This window comes from Copidosoma floridanum, unplaced genomic scaffold, assembly GCF_036245765.1.
Source record: "Copidosoma floridanum isolate Cflo_tuat_1 unplaced genomic scaffold, Cflo_Japanese_pri ptg000001l, whole genome shotgun sequence".
NCBI lineage: Eukaryota > Metazoa > Arthropoda > Insecta > Hymenoptera > Encyrtidae > Copidosoma > Copidosoma floridanum.
This window is the reverse complement of record NW_028321878.1, coordinates 4,607,312-4,629,239: the sequence shown is the minus strand read 5'-3', so window position 1 is coordinate 4,629,239 and position 21,928 is coordinate 4,607,312. Positions and strand designations below refer to the sequence as shown.

At 40.1% G+C, this 21,928-nt stretch overlaps 2 protein-coding genes across 4 annotated transcripts; one reads left to right on the top strand and one right to left on the bottom strand.

The window, feature by feature from the left end:
• The first annotated feature begins 384 nt into the window (after positions 1-384).
• bgm (acyl-CoA synthetase bubblegum family member 1) lies at positions 385-10,461 on the top strand. 3 transcript variants are annotated; one of them, XM_089588682.1, is made up of 11 exons: positions 385-454; positions 6,574-6,638; positions 6,724-6,781; positions 6,941-7,148; positions 7,259-7,393; positions 7,495-7,690; positions 7,779-7,880; positions 7,973-8,455; positions 8,542-9,045; positions 9,121-9,246; positions 9,315-10,461. In XM_089588682.1, exons 2-11 carry the CDS (start codon positions 6,576-6,578, stop codon positions 9,510-9,512), a joined length of 2,073 nt encoding a protein of 690 aa, XP_089444808.1. In that variant the 5' UTR covers positions 385-454; positions 6,574-6,575; the 3' UTR covers positions 9,513-10,461. The 3 variants fall into 3 exon arrangements, with proteins under 3 accessions (XP_089444808.1, XP_014203362.2, XP_014203361.2); XM_014347876.3 differs by lacking the exon at positions 385-454 and adding an exon at positions 1,608-1,893; XM_014347875.3 differs by lacking the exon at positions 385-454 and adding an exon at positions 5,390-5,728.
• A 244-nt stretch (positions 10,462-10,705) lies between these two features.
• Positions 10,706-12,262, bottom strand: endos (endosulfine alpha). The gene is made up of 3 exons (XM_014357663.3): positions 11,868-12,262; positions 11,672-11,794; positions 10,706-11,586 (listed from the first exon to the last, which is right to left on the bottom strand). The coding sequence occupies exons 1-3, from the start codon at positions 11,910-11,912 to the stop codon at positions 11,398-11,400; spliced, it is 357 nt and encodes a 118-aa protein (XP_014213149.1). The 5' UTR covers positions 11,913-12,262; the 3' UTR covers positions 10,706-11,397.
• Positions 12,263-21,928: the final 9,666 nt, after the last annotated feature.

The window sequence follows — 21,928 nt, the reverse complement described above, 5'->3', positions numbered from 1 at the left end:
CTTTGTTCGCTTTGTTATAAGGTAAAATTTTTCGTTTAAGATAAGTACTTAGTTGCGAGAAATTGTTATCCTTTTAACTTGACTTTTCCCACTAACCTTACCTCGCATATTCGTCTTAATTCGTCTATTATAAAAGCAGCTATACACACTACACAGGTATATATATATATATATGTGTGTGTGTGTATAGTTGCATAGTCATGCACACAAGTGATGCACGTTAGCACGTATATATAGGTATGAAGAATAGATGCGCTGTGAGCATGTGCATGCAAGTACTAATAGTAAACTAGTAAATAAATATAAAAAAGACTTGATAACGTTTTATTTTATTAGCATGTTGTAGTTTATTTACTTGATACCTAGGTCATGTCAGTGCTCAAAAATTAGTTTTTTCTTCGCACTCGATCAAACGATGTATTTATAATTTGTGTATCTCAGTAATTATTTTTCTGTAAGTACATCGGCCTACGTTATAACATTTTAGACCCGCAAAGCGCAAAAAAGTTACATGATATACGGCCCCTGGTTACTGTCGTTACTGTACAGTAATAATACACATACACATACAACAGAAATGTGCAACATATAGTGTATATATTACATGTATATGTACCTATACATCTAATTTGCGAATACCTGCGACCTGCGACTGACCGTTAAACCTGCACTTTCTTTTCCTCTCCTCTGGCCTACTTATTTTGATGAGTGCGGGTTGATTATTGCTTACATGTTTAGTAAAAAAAAAAAAAAAAAAAATCAAGACAACTTGAAAAAAAGTTCTTAGGGCGGCACATTCCCGATTCCGAAGTAAAAAATACATCTGAGGATAATAAATTTCTTCCACCTTATAATGTTTTAATTAGAATTTTGGATACTAATAATGTTTAGAGAAAAAAGTATACTTGTGCGTTACTCTGGATTACAATTAAAACAAGTCTCCAAAAAAATGTTTAATCGAAAATCGGTATTGCCAAAGTAAGTGAATTAGGAGTCCCATTTAGTCAGTATAAAATAATACTTATTCACAAGTGCGTGACAAAAATACCTAAAACATTGAAGCAAAACCAGAACATTCAAACCTGATTATTCGTTGCAAGTATACTTTTTTCAAATGAGCTCCTCCCTGCAAGCGTTTCTTAGCGAACATATCTTGCATAAGTGCTCGTATAAGATTATTCGTGGTACTTGAAAGGAAATAAGCAAAACTCTCGATTAGGTTATCGGGTTATTAACACCCTTTTTAGACGATTCGACCGATTTCACAAAAAAAGCTCACACTTGGATGTTCGGATGTGTAAGTATAAGAACATACTTGGTCGCTACACATATGCATACACAGAGTGTTGGGGGCTGTAGTCCTGTGTCCTGTAGGACTTGAGCATATTATACCTACACTTAAAACTTCTGTTAGTCCCAGTTTGTCTATACTAAAAGTAGTAGGTATAAGTATATATATATAGGCACTCTCTGGAGTTCCGGACAGACCCTATATACAGACAGAGTATATAGCAGACACTGTGCCGGTTCGGCGTGGCGTGACGCCTCACGTGTGCGAGCCCTCTCCCACTTATATGCTTACTTGAGCGGCCAAGATTACAGTTACTGGCTTCCCGAATCGCTATCGCCTTTCTCGAGAGATCCTGTGTACGAGCTCACTTGGCTTGTTGCGCTCGATCTTGCTCCTGTGGCTCATTCAGTTGCAAAAATTTGTAGTATCTTACTATCACCGGTAACAAAAGGATGGCGTCATAAAGACGGCTGACATATTTCGGTAGAAAGTTTTGTATTCTGCTCTGGACACTGGACTCACGTTGAACACATATATACTTAGGAGCCGTTTTCGTAAATACTTTGCCAAAAGTCTCGCCTTCGGCCACGTGTACTAACCAGGTAATGCGTTTTTTTTGGTTTTACTCTTAATTTGCAATTTTTTTAATTTTCATGCCATTTTATTTGAATGGTGTTTTTTAATTTCTTTTCGATCGCTGAACCGATCGTGCATTTTTTTTTGTTTTTACATTGCTATAAAGTAGATATGTAAATTGCACATAATAAATGGGTCATAGGAGTGCATATTACTTCCCTCTAATGCCTTATCGCATATTGTGTCTCTTACTTGTCGCTTGTGTTTTATGCACGTTAAATTGCACCTTTCTTAAATATCATTTTACTAATATTTTCACGTAAAGTTGGCAAGTATTTTTTTTTCCTACGTATTATAATGTATTTATTGTAAACCGTTGTTGCAACTACGATGTCGGTATTTCTCACATTACAAGTGCGTTCATGATACCTACTACGACTTATCAGGAAGTGAAGTGCAATTTGTAAGTATTCCTTTTCTAAGCATTTTGTTCTAACGCGTACGTGTATCGGCTTCGTCAAAACAACTGATTTTATGAAATTGGCGCATACTTAGCATCATTATCGTGAAAGAAAATTTTATTCGTGTTGTGAGAAACCTTTGGAAATATTTTCGTCTAACGAGTCAAAAATTTTTAATTTAGAAATCGTACGAGTTTAAGTATTAGACAAATTGTATTTTTTATTCGATATTCATTGTATTGACGTGTGTTCTCCGTAAGCGGTTTTTTCCAATAAAGCATATAATCTGTAATACTTTTAACATCAATTTGCTATTTTAAACATTTAAAGAAGCATCTCATGTCAACACTTAAGCATAATTGTATTGAAAACACGGTATTTTTAATGAAGTGTTTACAACTGATGAACGTGCAAATTATCGACGAAAAATTTTATCTTGAATAATTTAAATCATTATAAAAGATAAAATCTGCGAAAATGATCAACATAAAATTTTGCGCTTCCTCGTTTAAATGAAAGCTTGCAACAGTACTAGGTTGTCCATTCAACCGACATAATAAATACAATACCCGTAACGTACGTGATGGAAAAAAAAAAAAAAAAAAAAAAAAGGCTACGCGCAAAAATTGTATTTGGTTTTTGCAAATCCTCCGCGCGGCGATCAAATGATTGGGTAACGATAATTTTGAATTAAAACGATAAGACGAGAATACTTGATAAATACACGCACGTTGCACGTGATTTGTGTCATAGGTGCTTTGGGTCAACTTGATTATTAATCTTCGTCACGGAATGTAAAAATATATTCCTCGCTCGAAAAAAAAAAAAAAAAAACTAAGTTTTTACATGTAAGCTTTTAGCAACGACTAAGCATTGACGTCCAAGCAACTTAATCTTTGTATTATCACCACTGCTCGGATATTTGCAATATTTTTTATCGTGCAGATTTAAAAAAAAAAAGAAGAAGCACATATAATAAACACGATAATCTCTATACGTGTGTGCACTATACGTTTTAATTATCTTTTAAATGTATGTCATCAATCACCCTTTTTTTTTTATATTTCATAGTTGTGCACAAAACTTTGGTATTTAAATTTCTCTTTATATCGGGATCTCAAGAGCACCATTTGCATCACAAGTGCGTATTTGTAATTGAATTTCCAATTCTAAAACACGCATATAATAGGAGTAGATACTCAACTAGTTTCATACTGTGTTGTACTCATTATGCGCTCGTTTACAAAAAAATAATCCATCATACAACGACAAAAAATAGATACATCGACGTTACGTATTTACAATGATAGTTCGACCGACTCATCGTGAGGTTTCGAAGCTGCGCTGTTTACGCGGATAGTTTTGAAAAATGATCGTTTTCCACTACACGAGTGTCGTTGATGAAAGAACTCGTCACAAAAAACTATGAGCTCTATTTTATCCTTATGCGTGTGTGTCGCTCGGTTACTTACGTAATAAAAAAAAAAAAAAAAAAAACAGTTCAAGTCAAGCCAGTAGTCAAAATTTTGAATGTCATTCCGTAAGGTACCTATAAACTTATACGCACAAGGCGCTCCGTGCATGCCATTTGATGGGAAATTACAGCGCTCGGTTCACCGCAAGTAATGCCTCATCGTTTCCGTATTTCCAAACGACTCCATTCAACAACGACAATGAATGATAAAACATGGAAAATTTAACTTTTTTTTTTTTCCCCTCCCAACCGGAGACCGGTGCTTCCCGCTGCACGCATATACTACCTGTGTTATAAATTTTCCAGTCAAAAAGGCCTTGATTGCTCTAGCTGCTATGGGGTTATCGAATGTGCTCGCTCTGGATAGGTATCGTTTGCCAAGCCGTGTATTATCTCTGACGGCAGAAGCAAGAGGTGTCATCGTGTAGTTTCGGTCTTTGCAGCTAAGGAAAAAAAAAAAAAAAAAAAAAAAAAGTGGAAGCACCATGAGTATAGGTATAAACACGCAGTGCGACGTTGTACAATATTGTCCACCTGCTCAATGAAAAATCAAACAAACTTATAAGCGCGATCCACTTGTCGCGTGTGAGAAAGTCAAGTCTCGAGTTGAATGTATATACTTATACTCATGCGATAGAGCTCGTCTGGCGCATCGTAATTGTAAATGAGCTTGTAAATCGGTATAGCTTTTTCTTTTTTTTTTTTTTTTTTCTACTTCTTACGAATGTCAAGTCTCGCACAACTGAGTGGCAGCTCTCTTAGTACTATTGTAACTTGGATTTTTCGAAATTACGAGTCCGTTCGTTGTGGGTGACCTTGGGTCCTTAGACCGGGACGCCGACATGTGCCATTTCCAAACGAGTTTTGAAAATTACTACTTAGTCGTGTAGAAGTAGATGATAATAGACACATGCTACAGAGTGGCGGGTTTTGATGCTGTTTAAAGTTGTTGTTTTTTTTTTTTTTCGGCAAAACAATAACGATGATTCACCGTAAGTATGTACACGATGGCTCGGATCAGACTATTTTTCTGGGCCTTGAAGTTCCATCTTTTTCTTCACAGCTGCTGCCTCGTTAATCATAGATAGGTGATGTAATAAAACACATGTATGTTATCTCATTCGCAAATTGAATGTTAATGTTATACACACGGAGCATTTTAAAAGTGATGCTTCCGGAAAACTAAGAGTATCGTACGGGATGAATTAAGGTCACCGAGGCGAGCAAAAAATCGATCCAACGCGTGCATGCGCTTTTAGAGACGTTTTCCATTTTTAATCGGCAAATGAGTTTCAAAACAGTACTTTTTTTCCTCGGCTTTCCATGCCGAGCTTGATCTCCTGAAACAGCCGCAATACGTGTGAATGAAAAAAGAAAACAGCACAACACGATAGAGCGCAGACGCGAGGCCAGAGAGAGGGAGGGGGAGTCTCCCCTTCGAAATTGGCGCTAAAAGGTGGCCTGATGTGCGCACCGTTATTGATCACAGGCGCCGCGAAAGAGCCGAGAGGGGTTGAGGGCTACAGTCTCGCAGGGCCGCATAGCAGTCATCGGCTGGACTTACTTACCCCTTTTACATACACCTTTTGCGCGTTCCAGTACACCTCGGACTGTTTTCAGACGGTTGTGCTCTCGTACCGAAAAAAAAAAAAAAAAAATCAGTCCTCTGACTCGTCCACGTTTGCACTTTCACCTTCGAGGATGTATCGCCTCGGAGAAGGTGCTACAGACGCATTTGGCGCGGGGGGAGGCGAACCCGTGGCTAAGAGTATCGGCGAGCGGCGTTTCACGTGCCGTTGTATTTAATACTCGAAACGGTAATCGCGTATACCTTTGATTTCTCGTTGGTCGATATGTTGGGCTACATCTTCAAGGTCCTCCAGGGTATCTGGAACTATGGCCACCTCGACGAGCTGGCCGACCAAGGTACCCACTTATTAAATCAACCCATCAGCTCGGCCACTGTCTACATAAATATACATATAGATACACCTTAAACGCCGCGTTTGTTTCTTATGCCGCTGTTCACGGCCCATCTATTCACTCGCACAGCTATTTTATCTGTTGCTTGTGTATAAACTATATTCTGGAAATTCTTTCTTTTTAGCATATCCACGCACTCGTTGATCATTATGTCGTTGCGACATAATCCCTCAAGCTAATATAAATATTGTTAAAGCGCGCACACACACATACACACACCTATCAACCACTTTTCATAGTAGGGTTCATCATGTGCAAGTGTAATTATCACGTTTGCACCGTCACATTCAAAGTTTCAATAGTAGTCCTACATAGCTGTGTGTATACAATTATTTCCGAGGGACTTATCGATTGTCTCTCCTGACAGCGCGGTTTTGACTATTGCTTGTTCCTTTTATTTTTTTTTTATTTTTTTACATTTATACGTCCACAGAGATACCTACTTATTAATTACAGCCTTTTAGTCAGTTTTTATCATTTTCGAGTAGCGTCATTATTGTGCAAAAACTATACTTACTGTACTCGAGTAACAATCAGGACGAAAATCGGTATAGGAACAAAAAGTTTGTAAATGGTCATGAGAGAAAAAAATCCATGGTATAAATGATGATTTGAGGAATAAAAAACATATTACATCGCACTTATTCGCAAATCAATGATATATTTTTTTCCACACTTGATACACCTAACTCGTATAATGTAATTGCAGGCACACATTTGTACATATTAATATTGATGATTAACGTCCTTGCAACGTAATAATATATATGTTTCTCAATTGCTTGCAGATATGGCTGCAGTTCAGTCTCTTTTTACGAACGGGATCGTCAATGGGTACGGAAAAAACGACAAGGTGCGTAAGGCGAAAATTTTTACCACATATCGGATGAAAAATTGAATCTCGCGCAATCTTAAAAGCCGATTTTTGCGATTTTCAGGTGTCGATTGCCACCAGCGTCGCTCGTTATGCAACTTCAAACGAAACGGGTTTGGAAGGTATGATAAAAAAAAAAAGCAGTCCTTGAGCTGCGATAGTTTTTTTTTTTTTTCCTTATTTTTATGACTCTTATAATTGCACAGTCACTCCTGATGTGCTGTACATGGATTTCGATCGTATAATGTAATACAATACCAACAACCAATGCGTGTTTTTAGGTCCCGATCAAGTATTGGTCGCAAACGAGGACACGGTGTGGGACGCGGACGGCCGAGTCCGCATAAAAATCGATCAGTGTCAAAACGACGAGTTCAAGCCCATATCGATTCCCGGGCTGCTCATGCAGACGGCCAAAAAGTATCCGAACCACCCGGCTTTGATATCCAGGCCGGGAGTCGATGGTAGCCGCACTACGATCACTTACAAGTTCGTTTAACTTGCATCATGAAAATAAAAATAAAAAATTTAAAAAAAACAGCAACTAACGACTGTTAATGGAATATGCGTTGCGTATAATGTTTGATAACCGTTTACAGAGAATACGAGAGACAAGTGAGAACGGTGGCCAAAGCCTTCCTGCACTTGGGTCTGGAGAGACACCACAGCGTCTGTATTCTCGGATTCAATACTCCGGAATGGTTCATCTCGGACATAGCAGCGATTTACGCTGGGTAACGACTTATATATACATACTCGTCATGTTTCATTGCATCTATAGCTGTGACAAAAATTTAATTTTTTTTTTTTTCTCTTTTTTTCTACTACTTTGCAGTGGCTTCGCGGCTGGCATTTACACGACAAATTCGCCAGAGGCGTGCCAGTACTGCGCCGAGAGCAGTCGAGCCAATATAATCGTTGTCGAGGACGCGAAGCAGCTCGAAAAGATATTACAAGTTAAAAAGAGTTTGCCAAAACTAAAGGCGATCATCCAGTACGATGGAATCCCCTCGGCGAAGGATGTACTTAGCGTACGTTGAGTATTTATACCTACATAGATCTATATGAGTAAAATTATCTATAACTGACATTTGAGTATCGTCTGATTGTTGACCACAGTGGAGCGAGCTGATTGAGATCGGCGAGAAACAATCCGACGACAAGCTGAACGCCGTGCTCAGGACGATAGGAATCAACGAGTGCTGTACTCTCGTTTACACGGTGAGAAATAATCGTGGGCAATTGAACAATCTCAACTAATATACCAAATGAGTATAAATTGTATGCTTATGGATGTATTTTTTCCTCCGTAGTCGGGCACCGTGGGAAACCCCAAGGCGGTGATGTTGAGCCACGACAACTTACTGACTGACGCGAAGGCGGTGCAAGTAGCCGCTGGATTCGGGCGCGAGTCGACCCATGAGATGATAGTGAGCTTTCTGCCGTTGTCGCACGTCGCGGCTCAAGTCGTGGATATTTTTACGTGCATGCTGATGGCGGGCACGGTTTACTTCGCCGACAAGAACGCGTTGCGGGGCAGTTTGCTTGATACGCTGCTGGCTGCCCGGCCGACCGCTTTTCTGGGCGTGCCCCGCGTCTGGGAAAAAATTTACGAGAAGATGCAGGTAGTGGCGAGGAACAATGGGCCTATCAAACGCTGGATCGCCAGTTGGGCCAAGGCGCAAGGTCTTCGGCATCACATGAGCCGTGAAACGCGTCCCTCCTGGGGTTTCCTGCTCGCCAAATGGCTCGTCTTCAACAAGGTCAAAGCGGCCCTCGGCCTCGAACGCTGCCACGTAAATATTACACAAAATTTTATTTCAATTACTTTTCAACGAATCACCATACATAATAATACATACGGCAAATATTTTTAAACTAGCTGTTTGCTACTGCTGCCGCACCGCTCAGCGATGATATCAAGAAATACTTTATGAGCCTTGACATTATCATCATCGACGCCTACGGTATGAGCGAGTGTGCAGGAGCTCACACGCTCTGCACCCAAGCCGATTTTCGGTTGGGCAGCGTTGGCCGCACTCTGCCAGGCTTCTTCACGAAGCTTGACGCGATCGACGCTACGGGTGAGGGTGAGGTCTGCATGGGCGGCCGGCACGTGTTTATGGGCTACCTCCACGACCCAGAAAAGACGCGCGAGGCCAAAGACGAAAATTGCTGGCTGCACAGTGGTGATCTCGGCAAGATCGACGCCGAAGGCTTCCTCTATGTAACCGGACGAATGAAAGAATTGATCATCACGGCCGGTGGAGAGAATATACCACCTGTACGTATCGAGCAGTTTCTTATCAAGGAGTGCCCGGGTCTCAGCAACGCCATGCTCATCGGTGATCGAAAAAAGTACTGCACCATTCTCGTCACGCTAAAGGTTACTAAATTTTTCTTTCGCTTTACTTGTCAACAGTCATGTGAACTCGTAAAAACTACCTCACTTTTTTTGCAGACTGAAATAAACACCGAGACTGGCGAACCTATGGATCCACTCGCCTCTGATGCTCTAAAGTGGGCCAAATCTCTAGGCAGTAAGTCACGCACTCTTCCCGAAGTCCTAAACTCACAGGATCCACTCGTAAGTCGCAGACTATTGGATATTCCTCTCTTTTGCTGTGTAATTAAATCTTTGTTTTTTGCTTGCAGGTATACAAAGGAATTCAGGAAGCGATCGATGCAACCAATGAGAAAGCGATAAGCAACGCTCATCGGGTTCAAAAATTTAGAATCTTGCCTCACGACTTTTCGGTGCCGACAGGTGAGCTGGGGCCAACGCTGAAGCTCAGGAGGAATTTTGTTTTGAAAAAGTATGCCAATTTGATAGACGATATGTATAAAGAGTAGTTACAGCTACTTGATTGCTTCTACAGACTAATTAGAAAGAGTCAAGTCTTTATTACGACAACGACTCTGCGATACGTGCCTGGTTCTCGTACAAGTGAACAGTCAATTGGTACTTAGCTCTTCAAATTCGAGGTTTATAGCGTGGATACTTATGTGTGATATTTTGTAAATCTTGCAATTTTCGCTTTCACTTCTCGTTTAGCTATACTAATGTAAGTGATACATTTGGATCCAAATTCTAGTTATTGTCTTGTCAAAAAAACATGTATTTATTTAGTAATTAATGCTAATCTCTTGAAATTTTAATTGCTAAAAATGTACATTTAATACCATTTTGATATGGTTATGATGATTTTTTATCAGTTGCAGATATATTTCATTTTCTGCCTTTCATTTATGTTTTTTTGTCTCAATCTTAACAATTAGAGCATATTCATTTTTGTCGGTAAACAGTTGATTATCAAGTTATAATCAATTTATTTTGTATTAAAAACAATATCTGTAATATTTGTGCACCATTTTTGATACACTCTATGCGTGAGGTATGTAAATATTGTGAATATGAAATAAAAAGTGCCTTTTTGCAAACTTATAAATATATGCAATCAACACTAGACAAAATTTTTCTTACTCTAAAAAATAATTAGTTTTAAGCTATTCCTTAATATTCCAGATAATATTATAAAATTAAACGACTTGTAACGACAACGCTATTTACTAACATTGTAATAATTGGGTTTCTTTAGCGGGACTTGTATGATAAAAGAATTTTTGTGATCTCTGTGGGTTGGATAATGGTATTAAGAAATATATAATTATTAATGCAACCTTAAAACCTTCAGAAAATTCTTCAATTACGATAATCATTCTAGTATAATCTCGTACACTATTGATTATTATTAATGTATTCGATTGATTAACTGAAAATAAATTGGCGTTTCATATTTTACTGTTTTATATGCAGTTATTTTTTATTTTGTTGTTACAAAGTTAATTTTTTTTTTTTCAACACCTGGACAAAATTCAATAAATAGTTTATATTTTAAATTAATGCGTAATTTTTACATTATTGTGCAACTGAACATGTTTACTTTCGTTGTTGTACTATGACACACAAAAATATATTCACAAATCACATCATAGAAAACTTGGAAATGCACAAGTAAATAAATTTAAGCACTTTATCCATATCAGAATCAAGTAATTATTTGAAATATTTTGTTGTTTATTTTTTATATCAATACTTACATATTTTAAAGACTTTAGTGCAACAATAAATAATTTTTTTACATGTCAGTAGACACGAAGTTAACATTACTTAATGTTCACTTCGCGGCCACTGAGGCTCGTAATGTCGCAGAATAGTAATCAATGCTTAGATCGCAAGTATGCCACCTAAGGCAAAGGTAATCTGGGACATTTTTCATCCCTGCCCCAGGGGCATAGTGTACTATTTTTTTTTTACTTCCACGCTTGTTTTAAAGTCTAAAAAAATAAAGATACGTAAAAAAGTTATTATTGCGGTAATTTATGGTTTTTAATACCTTATGTTTTGCATTGGTACGGAAAATTTTTACTATCATTATAATGACAATTATTAAAGGTGATTATTAAGTGTTACAACTAAAAATCAGTGACAACACAGTTGAACTGTTGGTAACGACAATGATGATAATGATGCTTACAGGAAAATGAGCAAATAGTACAAAAAGAATCTAGTAAATAGATAATCGTACAATGTAATAGTAACCCTTAACAATAATCGCTATATCTAATAGCTGATTCTCACATGCAGGCACACAGACAGATTTCAACAAGTTGGACGTGATCTTTTTGTCATTATGAGATTTCTTATGGTCCCTAATATTGATTAAAGACCAAAATTTTAGGAGGTACTTGTTGTTGTGTTGAATTTTTGTTGAATGATGGAGGTTTTACGCTGTGGCACGTTTTCAGGCGTTGGTATCAGAGGTGTTGGTATGGCATCACCAGTTGGCAAAACTCCTGCTGGCTTGGGCTTGGCAGCTAACTTTTGTTTAGCCATCTGATAGTCACCAGAGTCGAAAAATTTTTGCTGGAAGGGATCAAAAGATGTGAGAGAACCGCAGGTGCAGAACTTACGGTCGAGATAAGAGATTATAATAGAAGTAGGCACTTACCCCTTTGGCTAGCCTTTTTTGCAAGAATGCAGAGTGTCCCCCGAGCGGTCTGCCACCTGGCATGTTAGGAAACTTGCTTTTAAGCTTCTCTTCTTCGAGCTTTTCGATGTCATTAGCCGATACCTGGAACAAATAAAGCATGTAGATCTAGCTAAAGTCTTAAAAAATGGTACAGCATAAACAGATAATGTAATACCTCAACGGTCGGCTGGTTGAGATCCTGACCAGCCTCGTCACTCATACTGCGAACTGCGAGTAAACTTGTAACTGAAAACAATCAGGTAAACGAGCAATTGTGTGTACTAGCGGCGAACTTCTCGATCAGTTTTAGCTGGTGTGGTTGATCTTGGACTAGTCGATGACGACGTTACTGACTTCAAACGATACTTATACACACACACACCCGTTGAATGAGCAATATAAACCCACTCGCAGCTGATAACGAGAGCAAAGTCACTTCTTGACAGGTAATAACATAGGCAAGTACAAACAAGAGACAATTAGCAAACAGGAACCAAGGCCACCAGTAGCTCTATTATAACCTCAACTCCAACGGTTTGTCGTGATATTTGTATTAATCGCTGACTAGTGACGTAGTGACTGGCTGACTTGCGTGTATATATCATACACATCCACACATGCAAACACTGTTTAAACAAACTTCCCTACTTACCTCTTTAGGATGGTAAAAAAGATGTCCTTTATATCGATATTTACTACGGATGGTAATTAAAATTGAGAAATCATGTTTGTTATCATCAGTGAATACGAATGAGATTTAACTTATCGATAAGTGGTCACGCTTTTGCAAAATACAAAAAATGCAACACATATATATATATATATATTTATTGATAAATTTTTTTTTTTTTTCATGTTCCTCAAATATTGTTTTCCGTAAAAGTTGATTAGGTATTCATTATTTAAAATTTCCATTAATGGTATATGTTAATTGTGCCTTGCTTGCGAGACCCTACCTATTTTACAAGAATTCAGGATTCAGTCGCACTTGTTCATTAATTCCTAAGATTTCTCTAATAAGTGCATATGCACTAACTTAAAATTTTCATCATTGGAATAATGTTTAGTACATCATATTATACGGAAAACTAACTTCACCAATGACTATTTAATGTATAATTATAAGCGGTAAAATTAATTATTTTTTATTCTTGAACTTGAAATTTTATTTCTGTTTTTTAATCTTAAAAATAGTTTTTTCAAAAACGAAAAAGATATTGAAAAATAATGTCTAAAAAATCTACAACTATTCTTGGTAAACCTCTAATATTTATACTAGACGAAAAATAATTTATTTATTGTTTCGTGTGCACATGGTTTTTCTTCGTTATGACCATCAGAATCAAGTCTTGGACAAAAATTAATCATAAAATCAATTGATGACAATAGCAAAAACTTTTTTTACATCACACATAAAATAGTTCTAAAGCGTAAGTTGAAGTAATTCAGAAACTACGTATCATATTTATATTACGCACACTTTTGTATTTTTATGTACAGATACAAGAAAATTATTAAACTTACACATTACAACTATTTGTTGCAGAACTCTGTCCTAAAGTTGTACAGTATGTGTCTACGTATACAAGTAATTGACAAAAAAAAAAAAAAAAAAAAAAAAACAAAAGAGGGAAGGGAAGTTATGATCGGTCGCTCCCACGCCTATCCAATCAATATCAAGGCCAATGACTCTTGCAGTGCAGCACCTACGCTGTACGCATCGATGATTCGATGATGGATTTGGTATTTCATGAAAGGCGCTAAATCATGTATAATATCTAATCGACGTCCAATACTGAAGAATATGACTATCTGAAACGAAATAAGACTGCTGGAATGCTTTTTTTAACAATAACAATCATATGAACAAAAAAAAATTGCAAACAGTAATTTCTTGGATGCGTTAAAAAGATGTTTTGGAGGGAAAAAAAAAAAAAAAAAAAATGGTATACGATGGAAATGTTTAACAACTTTTAATGCAATTTTATAATTTCTATCCGAGAGGTGCGAGAAAAGTTGATTAATTTTTATGTATTCAGTTTTCGTTATGGTTTTATCGCCGTTTTATCAGAAAAAACAAAGCCTGTCCGTGCTTTCTGACTCCGTCGACAGCTCCCCTTATTAACTTTATATTTGCAGATCCACACATTAATTGACATTTTTATGAAAGTTTGTACTTAATGGTCGAAAAAACCATTAGAGGAGAATAAAAGTGCCCTTTTACGTGTATGAATGCGCTATTGCTTTGTCCAGGCCCCTTATTGCTCGCGTCTCCTTTACCACCACGTTTTCACGTAAAAAAACAATATCCGTTAAAATTGTCGTGAAGTGCAGGTAAATCAACAGATGAATTAATAATTTTTGAAGCAGTGAAGAACAGAGAGAAAGAGAGAGCCATTATTTTCATCCCTTGCAGAACAACTGTGCATCAGATATGCGTATTCATTTCGTATAGTAACCGTATACTTGTGAGGTTGAAATAAATTGGGTGAGCAATGCGGGAACCAACATTCGGGAGAGTAAGGTCTGCAGGGGTTGGCCGAAAGTGGCATGGTATATAAAACAATAACGTATATATTAGTGCAGTAAACACAGTTGGCGGCGCAGGCCCGTGCCCTATATAGCTCCTAACACTCTTTTCTTATTCGGAGAGAGAGAGAGAGAGTCGGGCGCGAAGAGCGCGAAAACGTATAATATACACATGCACGAGCACCGAGCGCGCGTATAGGTGTCGTCTGCGCTGCACGCAGTCAGTGAGTAGCGTCGAGTCGTGCTCCTCTCCCCGGTTCGGTTAAACACAGCACTGAATAATATTGTAATATTTATCCGTACCCATACATATACACGTAAGTATAAAGTTGTTTCTCTCGCGAGTCGCCGGAACATTATTGTACATGTACTTTTTAACCACAATGTAGGTGTATACATTACCATGAAGTCTCTGATGTAAGACGGTGCCGTGCACCCTCGACATCGAGGAGGGGCATCCGAATCGCAGCAGCTCATCACCAGGTATCGCGATCACTTTTCAATAAGCTGTTTTGTTTTTTGCCGCTACTTGCCGTATATACCACCAATCATTCATTTATGAGCCTATACTGTTATATTGGATTGGGCGTTTTAACGCATGCCCGATGTGCGAGAGAGATGGGAAGAGCTGTAGGAGGAGGAAGGCAGAGCCTTATCGTTATCGCAAGAGAGAGAGAGAAAGGGAGGAGGGGGTATTGCGAAGCCAACGAGCATCAGACGCTGCACCTGCGCGGCTCGTTGTTGTTGTTGTTTTGTATTATATTCTACCTGCACCGGTTTATGACCTATACTCTGATGGCTTATCGGCAGCTCTTATCTCGTATCTCTCTCTCTTTCTGACCTCTGCATCGGATTGTCGCCTATTATCACTGCACGTCTACATACTTTTTTTGTTCTCCACTTCATATACCTTGTACGTAAGATACAAAACACACAAGCTTACATATTTTTTATATTATGCAGTTAATTAACTCGATTCTTGCGTGCAGACAAATTACAGGATTAGGTGTACGCGAATGTATAGATATAAACAGGTGTGTTATTTCATGGATATCGAGAAAAAGTGTGTAGATGTAGATTTAGATTTTTACAGTTGGCCCATCACATCTGCGGCGCAATGCAGCGTAAGTAGATATGAGTATATAATACTGCGTATTCACAAAAATATACATTGCAAGCTACTTATCTTCTTATTATTTTCCCCAAGTACTTACGAATTAACTGTCAGCTGTGTCGATGACAATGTGCATTCTGCAGCTCGTTACATTTCAAATATTAATAAACTCCGTGCAATTTTGATTATAATGACTGCAACCGCATCCAGTGTCGTATATATATACGTATCAAGAGCGAGTAGACAATTAACAATACTGCAGGTGTACGAGTGTGCATGCAGGTATACCGAGGGTTGTCCCACGGGACGATTAAAAAAATCGGCAATAAGCCGCGCGATCTCTGCCATCTCTGCGCAGGAACCATCGGTGCAGCATCAGGAGGATTTATGACAACTTTTGCATATATATACTTACTCTGCAGAAAATTACCTGGCGAGGGTCGGCCGTTGATGGTTACCCACGAAAATAGCGCTGATGATATTATACCTAAATTAAACATACATATATTATATAATGCATACGGACGTCCGCTACGGCCAGCAGAGGGTCAAATTTGAATTTGGCTCGGGCGTAAGTTAGGCATAGTTGTTGTATTATACATACCTGTAACATAATTATATTAATAATTAGAAGCAGATGATGCTATTATATGTATAGGTGTGTATAATATGATCTGTGCAGAGCAGCATACCCATACGTGTAGAGCCGATGGCTATATACAGGAGATAGGTATTTTTTTCGGTGGCAGGCATCAGAGTAGGGAGAGGAGGCGATCGTATGTGTGTATATATATACGTTCCGCGAGAGCAATAAGCCACAAGGAGTGGCGGTCCAGCAGAAGCGGACCAGAAAAGAAGGAGAGTATGGGTATATAGGTTGGTAAATATATACCTATGTATATATATAAGCGCGCTCGAGGCGAAACGAGGCGAGGCGCATCGGCCTGCTCTCTTTAAAGCGTTGGGCGTTCACCCCGACCTCGGCCGCTCACTTTGCTCTCTCTCTCTCTCTCTCTCGTTCAACTCTCATTTTGCTCCTTTCTTTCATCCTGCTTCCGCGCCAATCTGCTCGTATCGGCTGCTGTATATACAAGAGGTCTACTACTGCCCATCCTCGCGTGTCCGTCGCCACGTCCGCTGCATCAGGACGATTGCAGCCAGGCCAGCTCCCTCTCTCTCTCTGCTCGACGAGCCAACAGGTTCTGCCGGCCGGCGGTTTTTTCGGCCTCCCAACTGCTCCTGCAGCATCTCAGGTAGCAAGTGCAGCACATGCTCGGACGTCCGGGGCCACTATACCTACATTTTACACACGCACACACATATATATGTATACAACCAAGTTGAAAAGACGCTGCACGCGCGCGTAAGATGTATCAATGTATAGGAGCTCTTGCGTGGGTGCATTGTATACATATAATATAGTATATAGGTGCACGCCGGTCAGTCGTTGTAACTCTATACACCCATGCTCTTTTTTAGAGCTTATGTATATAGGTACGCGCATATGTGGCTAGCTGGCGATGCTCCAAAACCAGAGAGACATTCAGCCTCTGACCTCACTCGAAATAACCCCCGCTCGATTTCTCGGCGGGCAAACCCGTCAACAATCCGCTCTCGTGGAAATATTACCTACATATATGTATATATATATACACGCACACGTGACTTTTCTATTTCCGAATCGCACCACTGGCATCATTTTTCCTCGTGTAGGTATGTGCTTTTCCCCCGAGCGAACAGCGCATGTGGTCCGACAAATAACACAATCCGGTAATAAAGTTGCAGGCCACGGTATACTACATGCATAGGAACGCAAATTTTAGCCGATCGGGGAGACGCTGAGGGTTAAATTAACAATACCCCTTCCCCCCTCCCCCTTTGCCCCTGCACCCGGTCATACTGGCCAGATAGATGCGAGCGCGCTTTAATATGTACCAACTTCCATTAAGATGCAAATTGGCCGATGCTGCGCTTCCGATTGAAAAAGAGAGAGAGAGAGAGAGATAGATGGGAGCGCAGGGATTTTTCCAAAACGAGTTGTACAGCGGTTCGTGTCGTGCGTGTGTCTATATGGCCATCTCGGGAGACTTGGTTGGCGCCTACGCTGTGAATTCATTAGCCACGCAGGCGATTTAATTGCTTCTCGCGCTATACTTCGTTATCTCTCCTCTCGGAGCCAACTTCCCCGGTCTGCCGGTGCTTTCCTTTCTTTCTTTTTTTTCTTTTTTTTTTCCCCTCCCTCATTCGTGTCGCTTCCTTTTTTTTCCCTCACCCACCCCCCCCTTTCTCTCCCTCGAGAAGTTCAGTTCGCAGCAGGCTACCGCGCCCGCTACCGTTGCGATCGGCTATATTCGCTGCATCGTATAACCCGTCACCCAATATATATTATCTCTCGTACAGCTTCTATATAATATGTACTTGTATATAATATATATATATATTATGTTGTTCGCCGATGCCGATGAGACTATATATATGGTATATACAGTTGCGGCTACCGCGAGCAATTTCGGATGCCCCTCGCGCTTTTACCACCACCACATTATATGATACGACTCGTATTACTCTTCATCCGCACTCTCATTCATCGATCCTTCGATCGTCTATTTTGCTTTTCGTGCAATTTCGATTTTTTCAATAATGGGTATACACCCAATACACCACCTGCACTTACAATTCACTCTTTGGACCGTCAAAGCAATTTTTCAAGCGTATACATACACGTGTGTGTGTATATATATAAATATATATGTAATCGCGCATAGGTAACTCAAATACCCCAAGACATACATTTTCCTTGGATTAGACTATAGGATTTAATTTGATAGTTTCGGTTTCATGTACCTGTACCTGTAATGGCTCTGCACGTGCAGGCACAATATCGACAATAATTCATCGTAAGCTCCTATACGAGGGGGGGAAAAAAAAATTATTGCTCATTGCAAATCAATATTCTCAAGTTGCAAAAAAAAATTATTACAAATGATAATCAACGATTGAGAGGGAGCTGACTCGAGCAGTATGCAATATCGCAAAGTTGCATTGTATAAATAAATAAAGGCGTATTCAGTAAATGTATAGGTATATGCGTACGCCATTCAAAAGACCGTATAGCCATACGTGTATATACGACATTGCGGCGGCAACAGGTAAACGGCAGCCCAAGAAGCAGCACCGGTGGACTGGTTAATTGGCCTTGGCTTGGCAATAATTAGTAATTACAGTAGCTCGCGCGGCTAGCCAACCCTTCCGCGCGCTCAGCGGCAATCACGCTCTCTCTCTCTCTCTCTCTCTCTCTCTTAGGGTATACCCATCATGTATATATACCATAGCTCGCGCGCGCGCGCACGTGCCTCAAGTTTTTCATTAATGTTCAGGTAGTCGCTGTAGGTATATATTATATACACACGCTGAAAAACCGGTCGGAATCCCCGTATACCCACATATATACATGTAGATGTGTGCTTCCTCTCTTCTTCTTTTCTCCATATATACCTATATATGTATGTTTCGCTCGGGGGCTCGGATTATTTTTTATTCGCTGTGACGACTCGCGAATTTATACCTGCCATGCGTGCATTGGTAGAATATACCTTGCGGATTAAGGGTTCGTACACACGTCGTGAATTTCTAGTGGATATATTATTACTCCCGAGACCGCAAAAATCGGTACCCATACCGATCTCGCGTCACTCTTATTCTTCATCAATAAAAATAACAAAAGCTATATCGGGTGTTTTTTGCCATTGAAAACGCCTTGCGAACGAGAATGTCGGTGCCTATTTGTCCTAAATCGTGTGTATTATACATGTATGGAGTTAACCAAACGCAACCGTTATCGATCGATCAACCGATTTCTCACTCGCAACGAGTTGTTTTTCAAAAAGTTACACGCATAGGCACGTGTATAATATAATATGTGTGTACCGATGTAAGTACGAAGAAAAAAGAGCCGAGAGCTCGAGTGCAGCATCAGCAGCCTAGAATGCGCGCAAAAGGTGGAGTCGAGTAGAGCATATAATATATACGTACACATATATACCGTACCACCCTGCTCTTACTCGACTGAAATAAAAAGGGTATAAGTACAAGAGCAACAGAAGCTGGCGTGCTCGGTCCGTACTAGCGATATCTCTCCACCCGTGTATATACACATATATATATAATGTATACGCGTATGGATGAATGAGAAGGGGCGCGCGTGTATATACGTGATAGGAGCATCCTCCTGGCTCCTCTGTACCTATATATCCCAATGGCGGCAGGAGCCGCGTGCATGCCCATTAAAATGCTAAACGCACCGCAGATAAAACTCAAGATGATATCGGGCCCCCGGACCGGCTGCTTTTCCCCTTTTCCCATTTTTCCAATACCCCGCCAACTTCCCCTCGTTCTCCACTTATCGTCAGCCGCGAACTAGTCCGAAGTGGTTTCTCCTTTTTTTTTTTTTTTTTTTCTTTTCATCCCCCCCGATAACTCAATATACCTATATATATATACACTGTTTTTACTAGCCCAAGAGGCCAATCACGCGCAACGGACGCGGGCCCAAAGATTTTTTTTACTCCTGATTCGTTGGAGTGGGGTGGGGGATCAGAGTGTCGAACGATTCAACGATAAGCTCGACACCGTTCGAACAATATGTTATATACACGTGTGTACACGACGAGTCGTCGGTTGAACCGGGTACAAGCCGATAATCGAGCCAATAAAACCTTCGACGGGTCAATCTGGAGAATGATCGGGGCCACGATCGTCTGCACCCTGTACCAACGGCGGGGACCACCACAACAGCGTTACCTATATAGTGATGGCTGCAGCTCAACGCTCGATCGCTAAACCGTCTCGAACTATCATTTTGATTATTTTCTTCTTCTTCTTCTTCTTCTTCTAATCCATAAAAGATAGACATACGTATAGGTATTATACATGTGTGCATGGGTGACTACATGTGTATCGGTTGTGGTCGCGGTAGGGAATTGCTGCATCAGGTACTGCAACAGCGGGGGTATATATATATTTATATAGGTATGCGAGCAAGAGAAGCAGAAGTTGAGAAGGGGAGTAGAGAATTGGTTCGGGGACGGCTCGAAATGAGTTATATACCTGGTGCAGTGTCCGTATATGTATATATAGGTGCTGGGGGTACGAGGAGGAGAGGGGAGCAGCCCAAGCGGTAGCTACCGATGCATTATTTATTGCCGGGGATTCATTATATTTCTCTCAGGGGTGTTACGTATAACCAGTACATGTATATATATATATGTACAGAGATACCGGATGATGCACTCTCGAAAGGGACTCTCTTTCTCGGGAGGATATGAGCAATGCGGACAGAAGAAGCAGAGGGAGAGATGGAGAGATAAACCCAGAGCCAGTAGAACCACTTTCGACCTTTCCTCCCTCGGTTTATTTTTCCCCTCGTTCCTTTTTCTGCGATCTCGCGCTCTCGATGATCGATCCGTTTCGTACATATACGTACCGTCTACCGTGCCGGGGGGATACAGCTATACCACGCAACGCGTATATAGAGTAGGTGTAGAGTTTTCTTTTTCTTCTTTTTTTTTTTTTTAACTTTACAAGTGTCTATTGATATTATTATTATTATTATTTCATACACGTGTATGTGGAGTTGGATAACGAAACTCGATTTTATTAAAAACGATCTTTCAGTGCGCGGCTTGAACACCCATATATCTCTCTTTTCGATCTCGATCTTGTCGATATAAAAAACTGTTTTCGAGAGTTTTTAATTGCAGGTGAATCGCGTGCAAATCATGACATATAAGTAATTGAGAGCACACACGTTTCCTCGTACTTGCGTGTATATATAATTCAGATGCACAAGTATATACGTATGTATGCATGTATACCTATACTTTTTTTTTATATTATAGTGCTCTACGTCCGGCTCCTATAAAGGGCACTACTATGGGCACTTAGCACTTGGGAAAGGGATGGGAGGCCTCCCATTACTGGGAGGGGGGTAGGGGGAAATTAGACAATTTTTGCTGCGAGAAGGTCGCCTAAAACCCTCCTCGAGGAGCATTGCGTGGTGAAAAAGCACATGTGAAGAATCACATACTTAGGTACTTGCCCGATAAAGTCGCACAGGCCGGGAATCGAACCACGTTCTCCCCCGCGTGCCAATCCACGACCTATAGTCGACCGAGCCACCGCGCGCTCATATACCTATACTTGTTATTGCATCGCATTCAGCACATATTCGCGGCCATTAGTTGCCTGTCGGATGTTCTGAATGTCCATAGCTGTTGGGGCCCATCGGCATAAATGAACGCGCGTGCATTACGACCCCGTGCATATATATAATATCCCTGCACCCCCCGCCAGGACGCGTACATATGCTTGTCCGGATTTAATATCGCACATTCGTCCTTACCTCTCCGCCCCCCCCCCTTTGGCCCATCTGTGTATACACTCGTTAAGTATACCTGCTCGGGGTCTCTCCTTGTCGGTCTGATGTCTTTATTAATTTGTTAACTGTCGACGCAACTCCGTGTACGCGCCGCTGCGGCATATACGTGCACAACTTACTTATTGTTGTTGATTGTGAAAAATTTCATAGGTGTATA

Bases quoted from the DNA above. Each gene is read 5' to 3' on its own strand.
- bgm (XM_014347875.3), top strand. From the start codon at position 5,656: ATGTTGGGCTACATCTTCAAGGTCCTCCAGGGTATCTGGAACTATGGC. The intron at 5,729-6,573 runs GTACCCACTTAT...AATTGCTTGCAG, and splicing joins CGACGAGCTGGCCGACCAAG to ATATGGCTGCAGTTCAGTCT. The intron at 6,639-6,723 runs GTGCGTAAGGCG...TGCGATTTTCAG, and splicing joins GGTACGGAAAAAACGACAAG to GTGTCGATTGCCACCAGCGT.
- endos (XM_014357663.3), bottom strand. From the start codon at position 11,912: ATGAGTGACGAGGCTGGTCAGGATCTCAACCAGCCGACCGTTGAG. The intron at 11,795-11,867 runs GTATTACATTAT...TATTTGTTCCAG, and splicing joins TCAACCAGCCGACCGTTGAG to GTATCGGCTAATGACATCGA. The intron at 11,587-11,671 runs GTAAGTGCCTAC...GATCCCTTCCAG, and splicing joins AAAAAAGGCTAGCCAAAGGG to CAAAAATTTTTCGACTCTGG.